This window comes from Silene latifolia, chromosome 10 (genome assembly GCF_048544455.1).
Source record: "Silene latifolia isolate original U9 population chromosome 10, ASM4854445v1, whole genome shotgun sequence".
NCBI lineage: Eukaryota > Viridiplantae > Streptophyta > Magnoliopsida > Caryophyllales > Caryophyllaceae > Silene > Silene latifolia.
Genome location: NC_133535.1, coordinates 11,304,017 through 11,321,942, shown reverse-complemented (window position 1 = coordinate 11,321,942; position 17,926 = coordinate 11,304,017). Strand labels below are relative to the sequence as shown.

Below are 17,926 nucleotides of genomic sequence, written 5' to 3'. Positions count from 1 at the left end.
TATATAATATAATGAAAACTCAAGGCTTTTAATTTTGTTTCTTTTCTTTAAAATAGAGTATTGGTTTATTTATTTTAAGTTTAATTTAATGACTACTAAATGTAGTTTGAAAACTTCATGTTATATGTTAAAAACTCATGGGTTTGAGTTAGCTATTATTTGTGTAGAGTTGTACGATTGGTTACACGTCGTCGGTATCTGCGGCCGGAGTGGAGGTCATCGTCCGTGACATCAGTGTTGGCTTCTTAGGCATGTTGATTTTGTATTTGGGAAGTTGGGAAGATGATAGTTACGGAGTACAAGTTACCATTGAGATGGGCTTGTATTTTACTTCCTGATTTATTTTGTGGGCTATGTAATTAATAGGTTGGTTTTATGCTAAGAGACGGTCTCATTGAACAACTTGTGATCTTAGAATGGGTTCGATTATGTTGTAATGAACATTGATGATTCATGATGGCATGGGCCGAACAAAATTATTTAGTAACCTATATACTTGATGATATATAATAACCCTTATTGAGAAGCCTTTCCACCATTATATAAATAGACACATCCAAACAAAGCCAAACTCACCACGACACCACTTATACATTCATGACTAGGGATGGCAGCGGGACAGGACCCGACTCAGACGCTTTGGGTTGGACCCTAATGGATCGGGTCTGGATCTGAATTTTTGTGACACGTGCGAGTATGGGTCGGGTACTCGGGTATGAGTCTTAGATAAGTATTTTGGGTCCGGGTCTGATTTATGGGACCCGGACCCGACCCTTAGACCCGTATACTTTAAAAAAAAATATTTTAAATCTTAGCCTAACAAACACAGTAACACACGTAGTTTTATTTTCCGGATTATGATCCTCTCCATTTCCTTCTCTTAACCCCATTTAATAATAATTTCCCCTCTAACTTTCATTTTTCCTTTACTTTCATGAATAAATTTAGGACCGTAAATGTTTTGAGAAAATAATCTCAGGTCTCAACAACAGTTAATGTATTATACAACCGGTTGTATATACAACTTATTCAGTGTTGTGGAGCTTTGTTACAAAGTTGTCGAGCTCTATTAACAAAGTTATCGAGTTATGATATAAAGTTGTTGAGCTTAACAGAATAATTATTAAGCTCAATAACTTCGTAAAATAGCTCAATAACTTGTAAAATAACTCAACAACTTTGTGTGAGAGCTCGATAACTTTGACGCGGTTGTACATAGTTCTTATACAGCCAGTTATAGGATAATATTTGTGTCTACCAGAGAGGTAGAAATTTCATTTCTTGAACGAATCGCACCCCTTCGTAAACGTCAGGAGTCCCGGTGTAAATATGGACTCGAATATGGACTCCTATTTTACTGTGTTTCTTTACCAAAATCCCAATTCTCTCCTTGAACCCAAAACCCACCTCTAGGCTCTAACCCTAAACTCACCTCTTATTTATAAACTGAGATTATACGGCAGCCGACGACGATAGTGACCGGCGAAGACGACGACCAGCAAGAACGATAAATCCCTCTTATTTATTCCTATTTCGAATCCATCAATTATTTAGTAAGTATGATTTTAATCTTTTTATTGTTTTTAATTTCATATGCTTATTTGAATTGAATCTCATACGAATTTGCTATTCAGTTTTCTATTCAAGCGAATTTTCCCTTAAATTAGTACTGTATTAATTCGCTATTCAATTGATATTAATTTGTTCTTAATTTCATATGTTTCGTCTGATTTTACTGATGATGATTTGTCGAAGAGTGTGCTAGTTAGTGAATGAGTGCTTTATACTTTGAGCTTTGCTTATTTGATTTTCAGGGATAATGTACAAGTGCTAGTTAATGCAACTGAAATCAGTGGTGTTTGAATTTTATTTTTGCGTATACCTTTCCAATTACAAAAAAATGCATCAATTACTCTAGATAATTGTCTTCTTATTCTTTCTGGGTAAATCCAGTAGAAGAATAAGAAGATTATTTGTCGTAAATTATATACTTTATTTTCAATTCTAATTTCTGGGTTTAATAATTACTCATGTCAAGTTTTTTGTCATTATTGTCACTTTCTGGTAAATTTATGGGTTTTCTTCTCCTTTTCTGGGCTTTTCAATTAATTATGGGTTTGTTATTATTCTTTTTTTGTTATTAAAAATGTAAATATTGTTATTGGACATATTTACTATTTATTGTTTAGTATATTTAATATTGGAAATCATCGAACAATGTAGAGGACAATGTAGATGGACAATTCAGACAATAGTCATAAAATTTAATTACTTGAAATAATTGTTGTAATTATAGCTACTTGAAACCGATTTATTATATACGGAGTATACAATTAAGACTTGATAGAAACCAAGTATTATGCTGTGTTAATTCCCATACAGAACGTGGGTACTGAAAATCAGGAAATACAAAATGTATTTTTTGACTTATTGCGACACATAGGCTCTGTGATTGTTGCTCTAATAAATAAGATACGGTATCAATTCTATTAAAAATCGATCTGTAGCTTACACACGGTAGATTGTCGTGAAACTAAGAGGGTGGTGGCAAAGGCCAAAGGGTAGACAACTTTTTTTTATATATATGGTGGCCGAAATTGGTAGTGAGAGAAGGATAGTGTCATAATTTGGAGTGGGTATAATGCAATTCTTTCGTGTAGCGGAAGAGGCTTTTTGGATTTTGGGATGAGCCATGCCGGGTTTTGGGCGAGTGGTTTGCTGCTTTCGCTTAAAAATAATATCTACCATGAGGGGTTGTGGCCGAATTTTAATAGTGACCAAAGGAGTGGTGGTCGAATTTTAGTAGTGAGATAATGCAATTTTGGTGGTAATTTGGCCAAGAGGCTGGTGGCCAATAATTTTGGCGGTGGTTGACCAAAGGAGTTGCGGCAAAACATTAATAGTGGGTTTGCTGCATTTCTTGGGGTTGTGTAAGGTGGATTAAGAGCGGTGGTAGTGGAAGAAGATTAACTCTTAATTAAGGCGTTAACTTTTATCAAGAACCTCACTCTACCACATTTGAAGACCATCTCAATCAAAGCTTTAAGGTTATGATTGACTCAATCAGTCAATCAATGATCATATATGATATATCTTATATCTTGGGCCATTGAAATTAAGAAACCGTTGCTTAGGAATTAGTAGATGAGTTTTTAAATTCTAAATTTCCAATTAAAGAAGAAAAGAGTTGGGAATTCGGGTTTTAGAAAAAAAAAGAGGGTAGAGAGTCAGGGTGAGAAATTAGAAAAGCATTGCTTTGTTTTTACTAAATTAGTTTTTTTTTTTTTCCTTTTCCTACCACTATTATTATTTTAAAACTCTGAACAATGGGCCCTAGGTCGCCGCCCCTCCAGACGACCCTCAGAACCGGGCCTGTGTATCAATTAAGCAAATTAATAATATTTTGTAACCGTTGTATATTAAATTATTAACTATGGTAATTAAAGTCACATATAACATATCAAATCTGTCTAATTTAAGCATGTTTGGTTATTCCCTTGAATTGGAATTTAATTTAATGGGCAGCTGTTTCACAGTATGAAAAATATTTTAGTAAATAATTGGTTATACATTTTAATATTTGTTACTTTTAACAGGTTATTAATTGATTGACTCTAATAATTTTGTAAATATTATAACTCAAAAACTTGGGAGAGACGGTCTTGCAACAAGTTATCGAGAGACATTTTTTCCTACCCGGTGTTATGTGTTTTTCGTAACCATTTTTTTATTCAACTAATACTAAGGTGATCGGTAAATTGACTAACAAACCATTTGGTGATTTGTTCTTTTGATTAATACTCCGTAGTGGTTAACGTGATGTCAGTTGTGTAGTGTGCTTTAAAATAGGAAGTTTATTCACAGAAAAGGTTGCTTTTTAATTGATTCTACATTGAACAGGAAGCGATCAAATGGATGAAGGTTAATTATGTAAGAGGGTTTAACAGCATTAGTCGTCGATTCTCAGCAGCCGTGTCCTCTCCATTTCCTCATCTTCTTCATATTAACAAACCCAGATTCTCGCCTTCTTCTTTTACAGCAACAATCATGACTCACCAATCCAAAGCTCTTGTCTGGCCTGCTAACAAAGTTAGACACACTTACTTTGAATTTTTCCGAAAAAAAGAGCACAAATTTTGGAAATCTAGTCCTGTTGTTCCTGTCAATGATCCTACTCTCCTCTTTGCTAACGCTGGTACGTTAAATCTCTGTTATTTTTTTGAAATCTAATGCTTATTTTTGAGTTATTGGTGGAAATTCTGATATGGGTAGTGTTTAATTTTCCTTATCGGATGTGATGTACTTTTTTTAGATAAAATTTAAGGAATCTGATGATAAATTTTGTTTACATCTTCATGTAGATGGAAATTGTATTTCATATGTATTAGGTTGTTTGTTTTCTTTCAGAAAAGTAGTACGGAGTATTATTATACCTATGTAACTTAGACTTGCTCAGTTGTCTTCGATAAGGATGCGTTGATTCGACTTTTTAGTCACTAGTAGTTAGCTTAAAATGAAGTGTACAACCGTGGTGCGGCTGGTGCCTATATCCTAGCGTCGAGTGTCGACATAGTTACTGGAGGTAATATAAATAATTGGAGTAACCTAGATTTACACAAGAGTGGTACTTTGCATTTTCCCTACATTGATAAAACAACAAGATTGATGGATGAATATTGAAGCATGAATCCTTACTTCATCGGCCATAAACAATCGACATCTTTTATTTGAAAGCCAGTTTTCTCATTTCTTGTTTCCTGGACACTGCTAGAGACGTGCTAAACTAGGATCCAGTCCTACCCTCATCATCACATGATTTCATCCCTCTATTTCGAAAGTCAGTACCCCCCATTTCTGGCTTATGAAGCTAATCAGAATGGTTGTGTTTAATAAATTTTGTATGACTTCGGTGGCTAAATTCTTTTTATTAACTACTTTAGGTATTAAGCACTGGCATGTCAAACAGAATCTAGAAAATGAGACTCCCTTAATAAATTATGGAATACGATTAACAACAGACACTTATGTCATGAGTCAATGTAATAGGGAATGCGGATTGGAGATATACTTTTGGTAGAGGAACATATTTTCTATTTTTAAAGTTGCCTGTCATGCCTTGACAGTTGACTGTGCTAAATGCTGCCTTGGAAAAATCAGCACCTTCAGATTATTATCTTTTTGTTTAGTCACAACATAAGTATACTGGATGGAGAGCTATGTGTTCTTTATCTTTTGTTGATGGACATTTTTTGATTGATGTCTTGGTTTTTCCTTCTCTAATTGATCAGGGATGAATCAATTCAAGCCAATCTTCCTGGGAACAGTTGATCCGAACAGTCCATTGAGTGAACTGAAGCGTGCTTGCAATACCCAGAAATGTATCCGGGCAGGTGGGAAGCATAATGATCTTGATGATGTGGGGAAAGATACTTACCACCACACATTTTTTGAAATGCTTGGCAATTGGTCCTTCGGCAATTACTTTAAGAAAGAGGCCATTGAATGGGCTTGGGAACTGTTGACTGTGGTAAATGGATTGAAACTATTAACTGCTTTGGTGATTACGTGTCGATTTGTTTGTTTTTCGACGGTCATTTTTTGTAGAATATTCTAATAGTCTAAGCCCGTTTCCTTGAGCTGCAGGAATACAAGTTTAGTTTGGACTTCATTAAATTAATCTGGTTTTTACTTTTTACCTGACCGTGCTCTTCATTTGCTGACAGGTTTACAAATTACCGTCAAGCCGAATTTATGCTACTTATTTTGGTGGTGATGAAAAAGCTGGCCTTGCTCCAGACACAGAGGCCAGAGATATCTGGCTTAACTTCCTTCCTTCCGAACGTGTACTGCCTTTTGGTTGCAAGGTGCGTAAATAGGGGCTTCAAACCTGTCGATACTCGATTCCACTAATAACCATGGACAATCTAGAAGTGTCTAATTAATTGAATGTCCCTTACAGTTGGTGTATAGTAATAGAAAGGGTACTTGAGAGTTGAGAGTTGAGACCCCTTTATGCATCCACACTTCGATTGTTAAATTGTTCGCATTTGAAGTTTGTTCCGAAGGCCTTGTATTTCTGCTTAATTTTACATGCTTAATGCACATAATTTATAGATGTGTTGTTTGTGGGCTGTTGTTGACTTGAAATAGGACAACTTTTGGGAGATGGGAGATACTGGCCCTTGTGGTCCATGTACCGAGATACATTTCGATAGGATTGGTAATCGTGATGCTGCATCACTGGTCAACAATGATGACCCCACCTGTATAGAGATTTGGAATCTTGTCTTTATCCAGGTATTATTTTGTCAGTTATATTTTGTTGTTCCATTTCTGATTTGTTGTTCATATGTGTCCTAAGGTTTCTTCGCTCTTACAATGGCTTTTTGCAAAAAATAACATCATAGTGCGTGCAATGTCGACTGGTTTCTAGTATAATGTTAGTTTTGTTGGTCAGTGATTTTTGACGGTGGTGTAATTCTAGTGGTGGCTGGAGTGGTAGCAGTGATACTAGTGGGGTTATTTTTTTCCGATTCTCCCTAATTACGAGCCCAGTTGTACTACTTTATTTTTAAAGCAATTTCCCTTAAGAAGTGTGCTCATACTAAATGGGAAGAACTAAAAAGGTAGGCAGGAGTACTAAAAAAGTAGGAGTTTTTGTGTTTAATGATAGGTGACATGTTGCTCTTATATAGTTTGCTAATGCACTTAACTTATGCAGTTCAACAGGGAATCTGATGGCTCTCTTAAAACCCTCCCTGCCCAACATGTCGACACGGGAATGGGTTTCGAAAGATTGACGTCTATTCTTCAAGAGAAGATGAGCAATTATGATACCGATGTTTTTATGCCCTTGTTTGACGCAATCCAACAGGTAAACATTAAATATGAATGAATTGTTTTTATCATGTTTCTCATTAATCCTCACGGTAAGTATGAGTTTATAACTTTTTGTCGGACAATTTGCGATAATTTATTTCCTCAAGGCGTGTTATATCTTTCCCGATTCCTCTGCCTGGGACTTTTGGCTGTGGTAGTTCTTTGCTTTGCTAGTCAAGGATAAAACTGCGTTACATATTTCAAGTGTACCAATTTATGTTCGTTTAACTCACTTAAATATCCCATGATTAATTTATAACCTTTGTGGCAAATAAAATTAATTTTGCTAGTATGTATGTATATTTTCAGAATGATACTATGAGAACATCATGGCAGCACTTCGCAGAAAAGAACCACATAACTAACAGTGACATTTAGTTGGATACCTGCAAGTAATTGCTTAATATTGCGCTTTGAAAGCTTGAACCTGATACTGGCTGAGTATTTTCTTCCCATTGGCTTAATTGATATTTTTTTGACATATTTAGTGTTTTTATTTAATTTAAAAAAATTAAATTATTTGTTCTTCTCTCCTTTAGTACATTTTTTTACCGACCACTTTCTTATATATTTTACTTGGTTTACTTTTAAAGCATTCCGGATCCTTAACTCTATTTCGGTTTTCAAAATCGTTTTAATCTTTTCTCCCGTTTTAAATTTTAAGTTTTTATAAAAGAAATCTGAAATTCGATTTTAAAACCTGTAAGTTTACCTTGACTTTCCATTACATTTTCGCTCCCCCTTTTATTTTTCTTTTTCCCTTTTCTATTCGCTTTTTGAGGTGTACGTTCACCTATGGATGGTTCTAAATGATGATTCATGTCAGCCGACCCCAAATCATTTTGGGATTAAGGCTCTGATGTTGTTGTTGTTGTATTAGGGTTGGGAATTGTGATATTGATATCGATATTGGTTTGAACTTTGAAGCCAAGGTTTGAGATTTTACATGTCTCTCTTATTGTGTGTGTGTTAAACGCCTCTCTGTTACTATCTTGTAGCATTTGTGGTTTTCCCAGAGGCTACTTTGATTTGGAATGCCATCTTTATTGGGAAAAGTGAATTCTGTGTTGATATTGTGACCCTTCCTTTGATCGGGGCTTTTTTATATGTGGTATAGATTTATGATTTAATTGATTATTGTTGTCCGTCTCTTATTTGACATGCAGGCAACAGGTGCTCGCCCATATTCAGGAAAAGTTGGTCCCGATGATGTAGACAACATTGATATGGCTTATAGGGTAGTTGCTGATCACATAAGGACACTTTCTTTTGCAATTGCTGATGGTTCTTGTCCAGGTACAATCTTAATGCATGTTGTCAGCTTAGTAGGTGCTGCTGCTGTTGTTTCAGTGCAACCCACAGTGATAGCTTAGTAATCCTATTATGAGTAACCACGTGGAGGCAAGGAGCATCTATATCTGGTTGTTGTAAACATTGCATAATGCATACAAGATGTCAAGAGTAATGTCTACTGGCTGATACAGGCTAATCTAATTACAACACCCAAATATAAACTGATCGATGATAGTGTTACATGGTTCAGGATTCCGTTCGGTTCGAGGAACGGGTTCGAGTTCATAGAAAGCTTCATACTCCCTCCAATCCAATCCAATGGTAACATTTACTTTTGGGTGGTCTTCGAGGCGACACTTTGACCGGATTTTTTTCACGACTTTTTTTTACGAAAAAATTTACTTTCTGAAAGACTTTTTCGTAAAAGATCTAAATATGTTAGTTTCAATATTCAAAGTTTAATACTTTTCATTATATTTATGGTCAAAGTTTTCAAAAGTTGACCTTCAAAAAGTAAATGTTACCATTGGATTGGATTGGAAGGAGTACAATGAACTGGGTTCGAATGGCTTACTGAAATAATGAACCAATTTCAGTTTAAATCGATAGGTGCATAAGAATTAACTTTTATGTGGAACCAATTTATGGTTTTCCTCATTTTCTACCGAAAATAGTTGAGGGAATATAACTTTCGTTTTGCTAAAATAATTGCTTTGAAGGCATTGGAAGTTTTCACAGCCAATAGCTACACGTTCGTCAAATAATGAACCAATTTCAGTTTAAATAGATAGGTGCAAAAGAATTAACTTTTATGTGGAACCAATTTATGGTTTTCCTCATTTTCTACCGAAAATAGTTGAGGGAATATAACTTTCGTTTTGCTAAAATAATTGATTTGAAGGTATATGAAGTTTTCACAGCCAATAGCTACACGTTCGTCAAATAGTTATTGATATTGGTTTGAAGCCAGGGCTTGAGATCGTATTAAGCCCTTCCTCCATCATAAAAACAGTTTGAGAGTAACAGCGAACTGGTCCGCGAATTCTGACGAACTGGGCACGGTCGAACTGGTTTGGGGATTGGGCCCACGAATCTCGAACTGAGTAACTGTGCATGATACTAAGTTAAAACTTTGTGTTAGACTTGTGCAAGGATCGAAATGTTTTCCGACTGACCTGAAAAATTCTTAGCTTTTGAAATTTGATGCGCTAGGAAAAGGGACCAATCTCAGTCTCTTTTAATAGAATGGTCACATGTAAGTGAAAGTATCTGTTTTCCAATGGTATCAAGTGTTTCTTGAACACATTCCGACCAAGATTTATTACCATGTTTTCCCTCAAATTTTAAAGAAAGTCTGAATGACCTTACTAATTATAAGGTCAAGCTGTGAAACTGGTATATGTGAAACCAAGACTCTGTATCGTGTGTTTGTAATTGATGATTTTTCCTCAACTTGGTCTACTTGCTCATTGGCCCTAAAGTTTCTATTTGTAAGATATTTATGAAAATGTTATGGTGACTGGCTACAGGGATTTTCTTGGAGACTAAGGATGTCTTTTATATAATTTTTTCATTAAGCGGTGATAGTTCTAGAAGTGATTAGCTAAATCTTGACTTATTTTTTCTGTTTCTCCTTCTCTAATGTCTGTATTTGTGCAATAAGTATAGTTGTATGACAATGAAGATATAAGAGTTGTGATGTTTTAATGCCTAGCCTTTTTTTGTTTCTAAATCAATGATGCAGTTTGTTACAGCTTTTTATTTGGTAAATGAAACCTGCCATTGTTATCGAGGGGAACAGAGTTTTGGTAACTGCCATCCTTAACGCTATAATTTTCACTTATGTAGGTAATGAAGGTCGTGAATATGTCCTAAGGCGCATACTTCGTCGAGCTGTTCGTTACGGGAGTGAAGTCCTAAAAGGGCAGGAAGGCTTTTTCAACGGGTAGGTGGTTGGTTATCTTTGGTGTAATTGTCGGTCCAACAAATTTTCTTGTCCAAGTCTGCTGTAGGTACTGTTCGATACTGTATTTACTGGCATGTCTAATTTGAATTTGTGATTTGCCTCAGGTTAGTACCCACTTTGGTGAACTTGATGGGTGATGTCTTTCCTGAGTTAAAACAACGCGAGAAACATATCAAAGATGTCATTGCAGCTGAGGAGGCCAGCTTCGGGAAAACTTTGCTTAAGGTAAGGACCATGCGCTTGAAATGGGAGAAGGGGGAGAACAAGATGTATTAGCTTTACCTATATTATATAAACACGTATATTGTTTGTGGAAAACCCATAGTGAAATTCGTTTCAACCGACAGCTACAACACACAATAAGTAGTGCACAGAACTTGGCTATTTTGCTTTATTGCATCAATAACCAAGTTCCAAACGCAAATGGTAATGAATATTTGGCTCCTTTGGTAAAAGAAGTAAGTCATTTTCGAATCTGATGAATATAACCTCTTTGATCATTGTGGAACTTTCTAGTGGAGATTATTTACGTAGTTTTTCTAGTTACGTCTTTTCTGAACAAGCTTTTAAAGGAGTAGTTAGTTTCTTTTCCCTCTGTGTTAGTTTTTCTTCTAATGTGCATATTGGTGAACAAGAAAACAGAGGAATCTATGATTTGCTAAAAAGGAGTATCATGTTTTTGTAATGTCATTTTTTCAGATTACAACTGTTATTGAAATCTTTTTCAAATGACTTACTTATTTTCAATGCATGTGTTTACTGCACTTATTCCTCGTTAAGTATACTAGAGAGACTTTGGTACTTACCTTTGGATGGTCTTCATTTTGTAAATTTCGCCGGATGAAATTTGGCTTTAAACTACCAAGCTATCTGATGAATATGAAGTAAATTAATGACGAAGTTAATCTGTTCCTAGGGAATCGAGAAATTCAAAAAGGCTGCTCAGGAGGTTGAAGGAAAGACATTGAGTGGCCAGGTACATCTGTTTCCATATCGTCTTGGTTTTGTCTTCCATTTAGAGGAAGCGTCACTGTTTTTGATATCCTGAGTGTTATTTAAGAATTATGCTAATGCTATGGTGTGATACAAAGGTTCATAGAGATTTGACCCGCAGGTTTAGCAAGTTCTTATATTTAGGGACATAGAGAGATTGTGTTTGGGATTCAAGCCGACACCATGTTACTTTTTAGAAAGCGGATGACGTGATCTCAGTTATGATGATAACTTAGTGTTATTTAGTCCTTTCTCCCATGCTATCTCCCCCATACTTCAAATTTGTTTCCTTGCATTTGTTGTGCCTTGCTGGCATATGGAAAATATGGACAAGAAATACCCTTTATCAGAGTTGAGTAATTATAAGATTTTCTTTGATTTCTTGAGTCGTTTATTGCAGGATGCTTTTGTACTGTGGGACACTTATGGCTTCCCTCTAGATTTAACCCAGGTAATTGATGGGATTTTAATAATTTAATAATACCTTTTTGAAGTACATCTACCACCCATCAACCTTTGTTTTTGCTGTGATTACTTTTCAGTTAATGGCAGAAGAAAGAAATTTGGCGGTCGACGCGAAGGGTTTTGATGAAGCCATGGAAGAAGCTAGGGAAAGATCAAGGAGTGCTCAAAATAAGGTGTGTGGTTATAGCCTTGGATTGGATTTCTTGTTCTTCAGTTTTTGAAATTTATTTCTGCCCACCCTATATAATTTAATATTGAGAGCCGGGTAAGGTTTGGTCAAAGTAAGTGTAATACATTTTTTTTGAAGAAAATGAAATATAATAAATTCCTAATGACTGAGTCCAAAGTTTTTCCTAGTAATTTAATTATAATTTTCTCCAGCAAGCTGGTGGTGCAATTGTGATGGATGCTAATGCCACGGCATCGCTGCACAAGAACGGAGTTCCTTCTACTGATGACTCAAGCAAGTATGTTTGGTTCCAGGTTAGTTCGGTCACTTTCTATTATTCAGCTTGAAGCCCTTTATGCAATAACCTCACCAAATTTCCATGGTTAGACCATCTCTTTTTGAGCTGTAAAGGTCATATGTAGGTTGTAATGATAGAGGAGTTACTTTTTGAGGTGAAGGGCTTGCATTTTATACTCACTTTCTATTATCACCCCCAAAATTCTGATTTTTTTTCTTGTTCCAATATATTATTCCTTTATGCTTAATATTTCATTTTGTTACTTATCCATTAACTTAACCCAATCCACTACATATTTCAAAATATTTGAGGAATAGTTTGAACAGTATAGGGAAATGGCTTGAACAGAGGAAGTAGTTATTATTGTTTTCTTTTCCCTTCTTGTCAACTTATTTCTTTAAAAACGAAATATTTTCTATGTTGTTATGACTTTGTAGCTTTTTTTATATGTTGAGTATATTTATCTTATTTTCCTTTTTTTTTTTCGTATACTTTTCCTATTTAACGTGTTGACAGTTTCAAATGATGATTAATGTTAACCGACTCCAAATCAACTTAGTATTCATGCTCGTGATAGCAGTTTTACTCACATGAAAAGGACCATGTTATTTCAGAATTCATCTTGGGCTGTTTAGATAGAAGTCTGAAACTGAGTGTCCTGTGCTTCTCATTTTTTAAAGGTGCTCCTAGTTTAATTCTCTGTCATGCCACATGATCATGTTTTTTAGGATCATCAAACTACCATAAGAGGTATATACACTGGATCAGAGTTCTTGGAGAGTGCTGAAGCTGGCAAAGAAGTTGGCATTGTTCTTGAGTCTACAAGCTTCTATGCAGAGCAAGGTGGTCAGGTATATTGCCATTTTTTGCTAAAAGCTTTTGAGTGCTCTGTTGTTATGTTATCTGATAGGCTTTATTTGCCTTAGCTTGTTTGTTTATAAGCTTGTTTGTTTATAACCCGATGAACCTTCTTTTTCCTGATTCTTGTTCATGTGTTGGTTAAAGCTGTGTTACTCAGAGACACGTGTCAGCGTGTGGGACACGGCTATTTGGGGTGAATTTTCCTGTTTTGTGGTCTAAATTGAAGTGTCGAAGTGTTGTGTCGTGTCGGACACCGACACGTGTCTAACACGCGACACGGCAGTTAAGTGAAGTGTCGGAGTAACATAGGGTTAAAGCATTATGGTACTAGGTCTTTGTAACATTGTTCTGGGTCAGTGTTTAAAATCAGAAAGTTGGAGAGCAGTAGTTGGACTTATGGGCGTAGGGCTGTCTTTGGGGAGGTAAGCTTTGGACTCATTGTGTAGTGAGGGTGCTCTTCTCTCCCGCCTGCTTACTGATGCAGGAACCTAGAAAAAAGAGACTACTTAAATGTAGGGCAGTGATACATATGCATAGAACGTTATGCCCTTAAACGCAGCATAATAAATACGTAGAAACTTAAGGTTGCTTGTCATAGATAGGTATCTTAACTAACACATTGATTAATTTAGTTTGGGGATGTAAGATTTGAAGTTTGTCTAGACAATAGCATGCTCAATTTTTTTTATAGAATTATAGCAGCAAGTGCCAGCTGCCAAGACATGGCTGCTGCATATTGGTAGTTTGGTACTCAAAATTGTGGGACATTACACTCTCCATTTTCAGTCATTTCATGATTGGTGTTGTGGCAAAGATATTTGTGTTATGGCCAAGATACAATACAAAGTACCATGTACCATACATATAAGACATTATACATCTGCTTGAAGGCTTAATTTGGTCCTCTCGTTACAGATCTTTGATACTGGATCGCTTGAAGCTCCATCTGGAACTTTTCAAGTTTGTAATGTTCAAGTTTTTGGTGGTTTTGTTCTTCACATTGGTTTCTTTACAAGTGAAAGTGGTAAATTTGCAGTCAGTGACAAAGTCACATGTAAGGTATGATTTTTATGTATTCATTGTTTGGCGTTTGATAGACAGTGAATACAGATCCTTCATATGTAGTATCTGGTTTCTTCTACTCACTGGTTTAAATTTATTGCCGTGCAGGTGGACTATAACAGACGTCAACTTATTGCTCCAAACCATACTTGTACTCACATGCTAAATTTTGCGCTTCGTGTTAGTGACATTCTTGCTTAGACGACAACTCTCTTTTCCTTGCTTCCATATATAGCTGTGAATTTTCTCTGAATACATTACATTTGTTTTCTGCAGGAAGTTCTTGGGACTCATGTAGACCAGAAGGGCTCAATTGTGCTTCCTGAAAAATTAAGATTTGACTTTTCTCATGGTATGAATTTTCAAATGGTTTCGGTTAGTAATAGATCTGCTGATTTGAAAGACTGTTGAACTTACATCTGTTAACAGGTAAGCCTGTTCAAAGTGAAGAATTGAGAAAGATTGAGAATATCGTGAATGATCAAATCAAAGCCGAGTTAGATGTATATTCGAAAGAGGCAACTCTCACTGATGCCAAGCGTGTTAATGGTCTTAGGGCCGTCTTTGGGGAGGTAAGCTTGTGTGTAAGGTTACTCGCTCTACATTTTTCATACTAGGTGAATGAACATTTTGGCTATTTATTGCAGATATACCCTGACCCCGTTAGAATAGTGTCGATTGGGAAAAAGGTAGAAGATCTATTGGCAAATCCAGAAAATGAGGAGTGGGCATCCTACTCTGCTGAATTTTGTGGAGGTTTTATTAGTTCTCAGAATTTTCAACTTTTGATATATCACACATACTTATGTAACTAATGTAAGACAAATTTACACAAGTGTTAATGTAAAACCGCATGCTTTTTCACCCAAAATTTGTAATTACTAAAAAGGTTTTTGTTATAGGTGTGTGTGTGTGTGTGTTGGTGAGCATGCGGTCTTACAATATTTTAGTGTAAAAAACTGGCTTAAAAGTTGCAATGTTTTTTTTTTTGTTAATATTGATTTTGGTGTTGCTACTCTGAATAAATTTGTTGTCATCCACATAGGAACCCACATATCCAATACTAGAGAAGCAAAGTCATTTGCTCTTTTATCTGAGGAAGGAATTGCCAAAGGAATTCGTCGGGTGACTGCTGTTACAGCTGATTTTGCTTTAGAGGCAGAGGAACTGTCACGCGCCCTGGAGCAGGAAGTGATTGATGCATCAAGCATAGAAGGGAGTCTGTTGGAGAAGGTAACATTTTTAACCCCCTTTATCGGTTTCAAATTCCGTTTTTGGGGGTGGGTTAAATAGGGGTCTGTTGAAGACTAGAAGTCGCCTTATACAGAATTTCTTATATTCGAAAAGTTCCTAGGTGCATCTTGCTTACTGCCATCATACTTCCTAACTACTAATATATAACTTGTTACTTCCAAATCTTCTGCCTTATTTAAGGAAATGGTACCCCCATATTTAGCTTACAAATTATATGATTGTTTTCCACGGGTGTACAGTTACAGACTTACAGTGTGCTTTAGAAATTGTCCTTGTATGCGACTGTCCCACTATCTGCATTTTTCTACCTTGTTGGATCTGGATCTTTGGGATTAAGGCTCTGATGTTGTTGTTGGATCTGGATCTTTGGCTGCAAATATGGTTAATTTGACACGGAAGAACACATTGTCATTTGTGCTCCATCTTTCAGCACGCAAACTGATTTGAATGTGTCATGTATTTGTGTAATGGTGTCTGTTTCATGTACTCTTATGAGTATTATGTATTTGTATGAAGGTGTACTACGGATTAGGTAATCCACTCACAGCAAACATTTTTTTTTTCTAATCAATATGTTACAATAACTTTAACATCATCAAATGTAATTTCATTGGCCTCTGTTGCGTTTTTCATGAAGATTTATCAATTCTATAATTTCCTTTTTTTTTCTTCGTTTTAAGGATCCAATTTGAGTATCATCTCAACACAACATTCTCGTGTCACTTAAATCATTTAGGAGAAGACTTGTTAGCAGGCTCCTACAAATAAGTGTCAATATTATCCTTAGGCCTTAAGTGCAAGTGATATTTCTTTCCAATTTTGTACGTCAAACAAGTGACTTATGTAGTTGTGTATTGTGTATGGCACTATGGCCTCTGATTGAAAACTCTCTTATTTTGTGCAGAAAGTCGCTTCTCTTAGAAGCCGTGTGGATGCAGCCCCCATTCCAGCAGCCAAGAAAAATGATATCCGCTTAAAGATTTCTATGCTTCAGGTAATATAATTTATTTTATCGGACGTTCTATTCCAGGCTTCCAGCTAGTATTAAGTTTTTAAACTCGGCCTTGTTTACATGGTTTATGTTGTTCATTTTCGTATTTTCGATATGCCATTAGGATCAAGTGAGGAAGGCGCAGAAAAAATTGGCTGAAGAGAATCTCCAAAAAGCAGTAAAGCTTGCAAGTGAGAAGGCAGAAACCTCTATTTCAGAGGGGAAGAGTTTCTGCATTTGTCGCGTGGATGTTGGTTTAGATGCTGCTGCCGTTAGGGAAGCCGTCCAAAAAGTGATACAGCAAAAGGTTGTCAGAAGTTCCTGTTTCTAGTTTGCTGCATTAATTGGAATATTGTTTAGGATGGTTTAACTTTGTTGTCCACTCCCATCTTCAAGGAAAAATTTCACTTTCGTGACTGAGGGTATAAAACATAGTCAAAGTTTATAAAACATAGTCAAAGTTTATGAAAATCAGCTAACTTTTCATAAATTTACCCAAAAACTACTTTTTGGTGATCAAAAACATTTGTGACTGGGATGAAATATGTATCTTAGTTACCAAATTAAGAAACAACACAAGCCTTATACCACCAATGTAGAATCATCCAAATCACTGGTACCAAGTGGACTTTGCTAGCTCAAACTTCGTGGCACCAAAACTGATTTTTTTTTTTTCATATGTAGTTGGCATTCAACTTTTACTAACTATTGTTTGGGTGGGGTTATCAGGGGATATCGATCATGGTTGTCAGTGTGGATGAAACTGCTAACAAGGCTGTCGTTTATGCTGGAGTGCCCGACAAAGGAAACACATGGAAAGGTTTAGAAGTGTCGGAGTGGTTAACAACTGCTTTGGGTCCATTAAAGGGAAGGTGCGGCAAAGGAAAAGGCGGTCTCGCTCAGGGTCAGGTTAGAACTATTTTCATTGTTCTCTGGCATCATATCCGTTTTGCATAAATTGACTCTCATTTATTGCGGAAAACTGCCTTGATGTAGGTTCTGTTTGATTTAGAGGTATAGTCATTTGAAAGCATTTTCACTTGAAGATTTTTGTAGTCGGAAATAAGTCTCCAATAACGTATTCTGGCTGGCTTTGTTGGCTATTTCTCTTTTTCCACTTAGCTCAAATGAAATTGACCTTCCTGGCTATTTTAATTATTTTTTTTTCTCTGACATCCGATATTAGGAAACCTTTTCTTCTTCATGGGCATGTTCGTAATAATTCTTGTAAATGATTCGTGATGTTTAGGGTACCGATGCATCAAATGTTGAGGAGGCCGTGAAACTGGCTTCAGACTTTGCCTCTTTGAAGTTGACTTGATGACTTATCTACAAAGACCTGGCTGATCTAAACTGGCGTGTTGATTTCTTCACTATAATCCCAGGTGGTCTCCCATTCTTGTACTACAGATTTGTGAGCTCATTGAAGATTGGAACTGTGTCGCTACAAGCATGTTTGTGGTATCTTTTACCCTTCAGTAACACGCGTTGATCACAAAGCTTGTTGTACCGTCGCCCTTAGTAACGTTTGTTGCTGCAAGGCTGTGTAATGGTGTGTTGCTTATTTTAGATTAAGATATTACTCGTATTCTTATAGATGATACGAAATACGTATTACAGTTCTGGACACATATTCTTGTTTAAAAACCACCTCTTTATGAATCAACAGAATGAGGTAGTTACTTTTGACCCCAA

At 36.1% G+C, this 17,926-nt stretch overlaps 1 protein-coding gene across 4 annotated transcripts; it reads left to right on the top strand.

Annotated features, from left to right (window-relative positions):
- The first annotated feature begins 1,250 nt into the window (after positions 1–1,250).
- On the top strand, positions 1,251–17,926 carry LOC141605106 (alanine--tRNA ligase-like). 4 transcript variants are annotated; one of them, XM_074423746.1, is made up of 25 exons: positions 1,363–1,553; positions 3,901–3,930; positions 4,040–4,195; positions 5,289–5,527; positions 5,724–5,864; positions 6,151–6,297; positions 6,722–6,874; positions 8,046–8,175; positions 10,021–10,117; positions 10,243–10,363; positions 11,055–11,114; positions 11,532–11,582; positions 11,674–11,769; positions 11,978–12,079; positions 12,792–12,914; positions 13,840–13,983; positions 14,095–14,166; positions 14,263–14,338; positions 14,416–14,558; positions 14,634–14,742; positions 15,032–15,219; positions 16,145–16,234; positions 16,356–16,538; positions 16,961–17,140; positions 17,481–17,926. In XM_074423746.1, the coding sequence occupies exons 3-25, from the start codon at positions 4,048–4,050 to the stop codon at positions 17,550–17,552; spliced, it is 2,865 nt and encodes a 954-aa protein (XP_074279847.1). In that variant the 5' UTR covers positions 1,363–1,553; positions 3,901–3,930; positions 4,040–4,047; the 3' UTR covers positions 17,553–17,926. The 4 variants fall into 4 exon arrangements, with proteins under 4 accessions (XP_074279845.1, XP_074279846.1, XP_074279848.1 ...); XM_074423744.1 differs by having other exon boundaries at positions 1,251–1,553; positions 3,901–4,195; XM_074423745.1 differs by having other exon boundaries at positions 1,330–1,557; positions 3,901–4,195.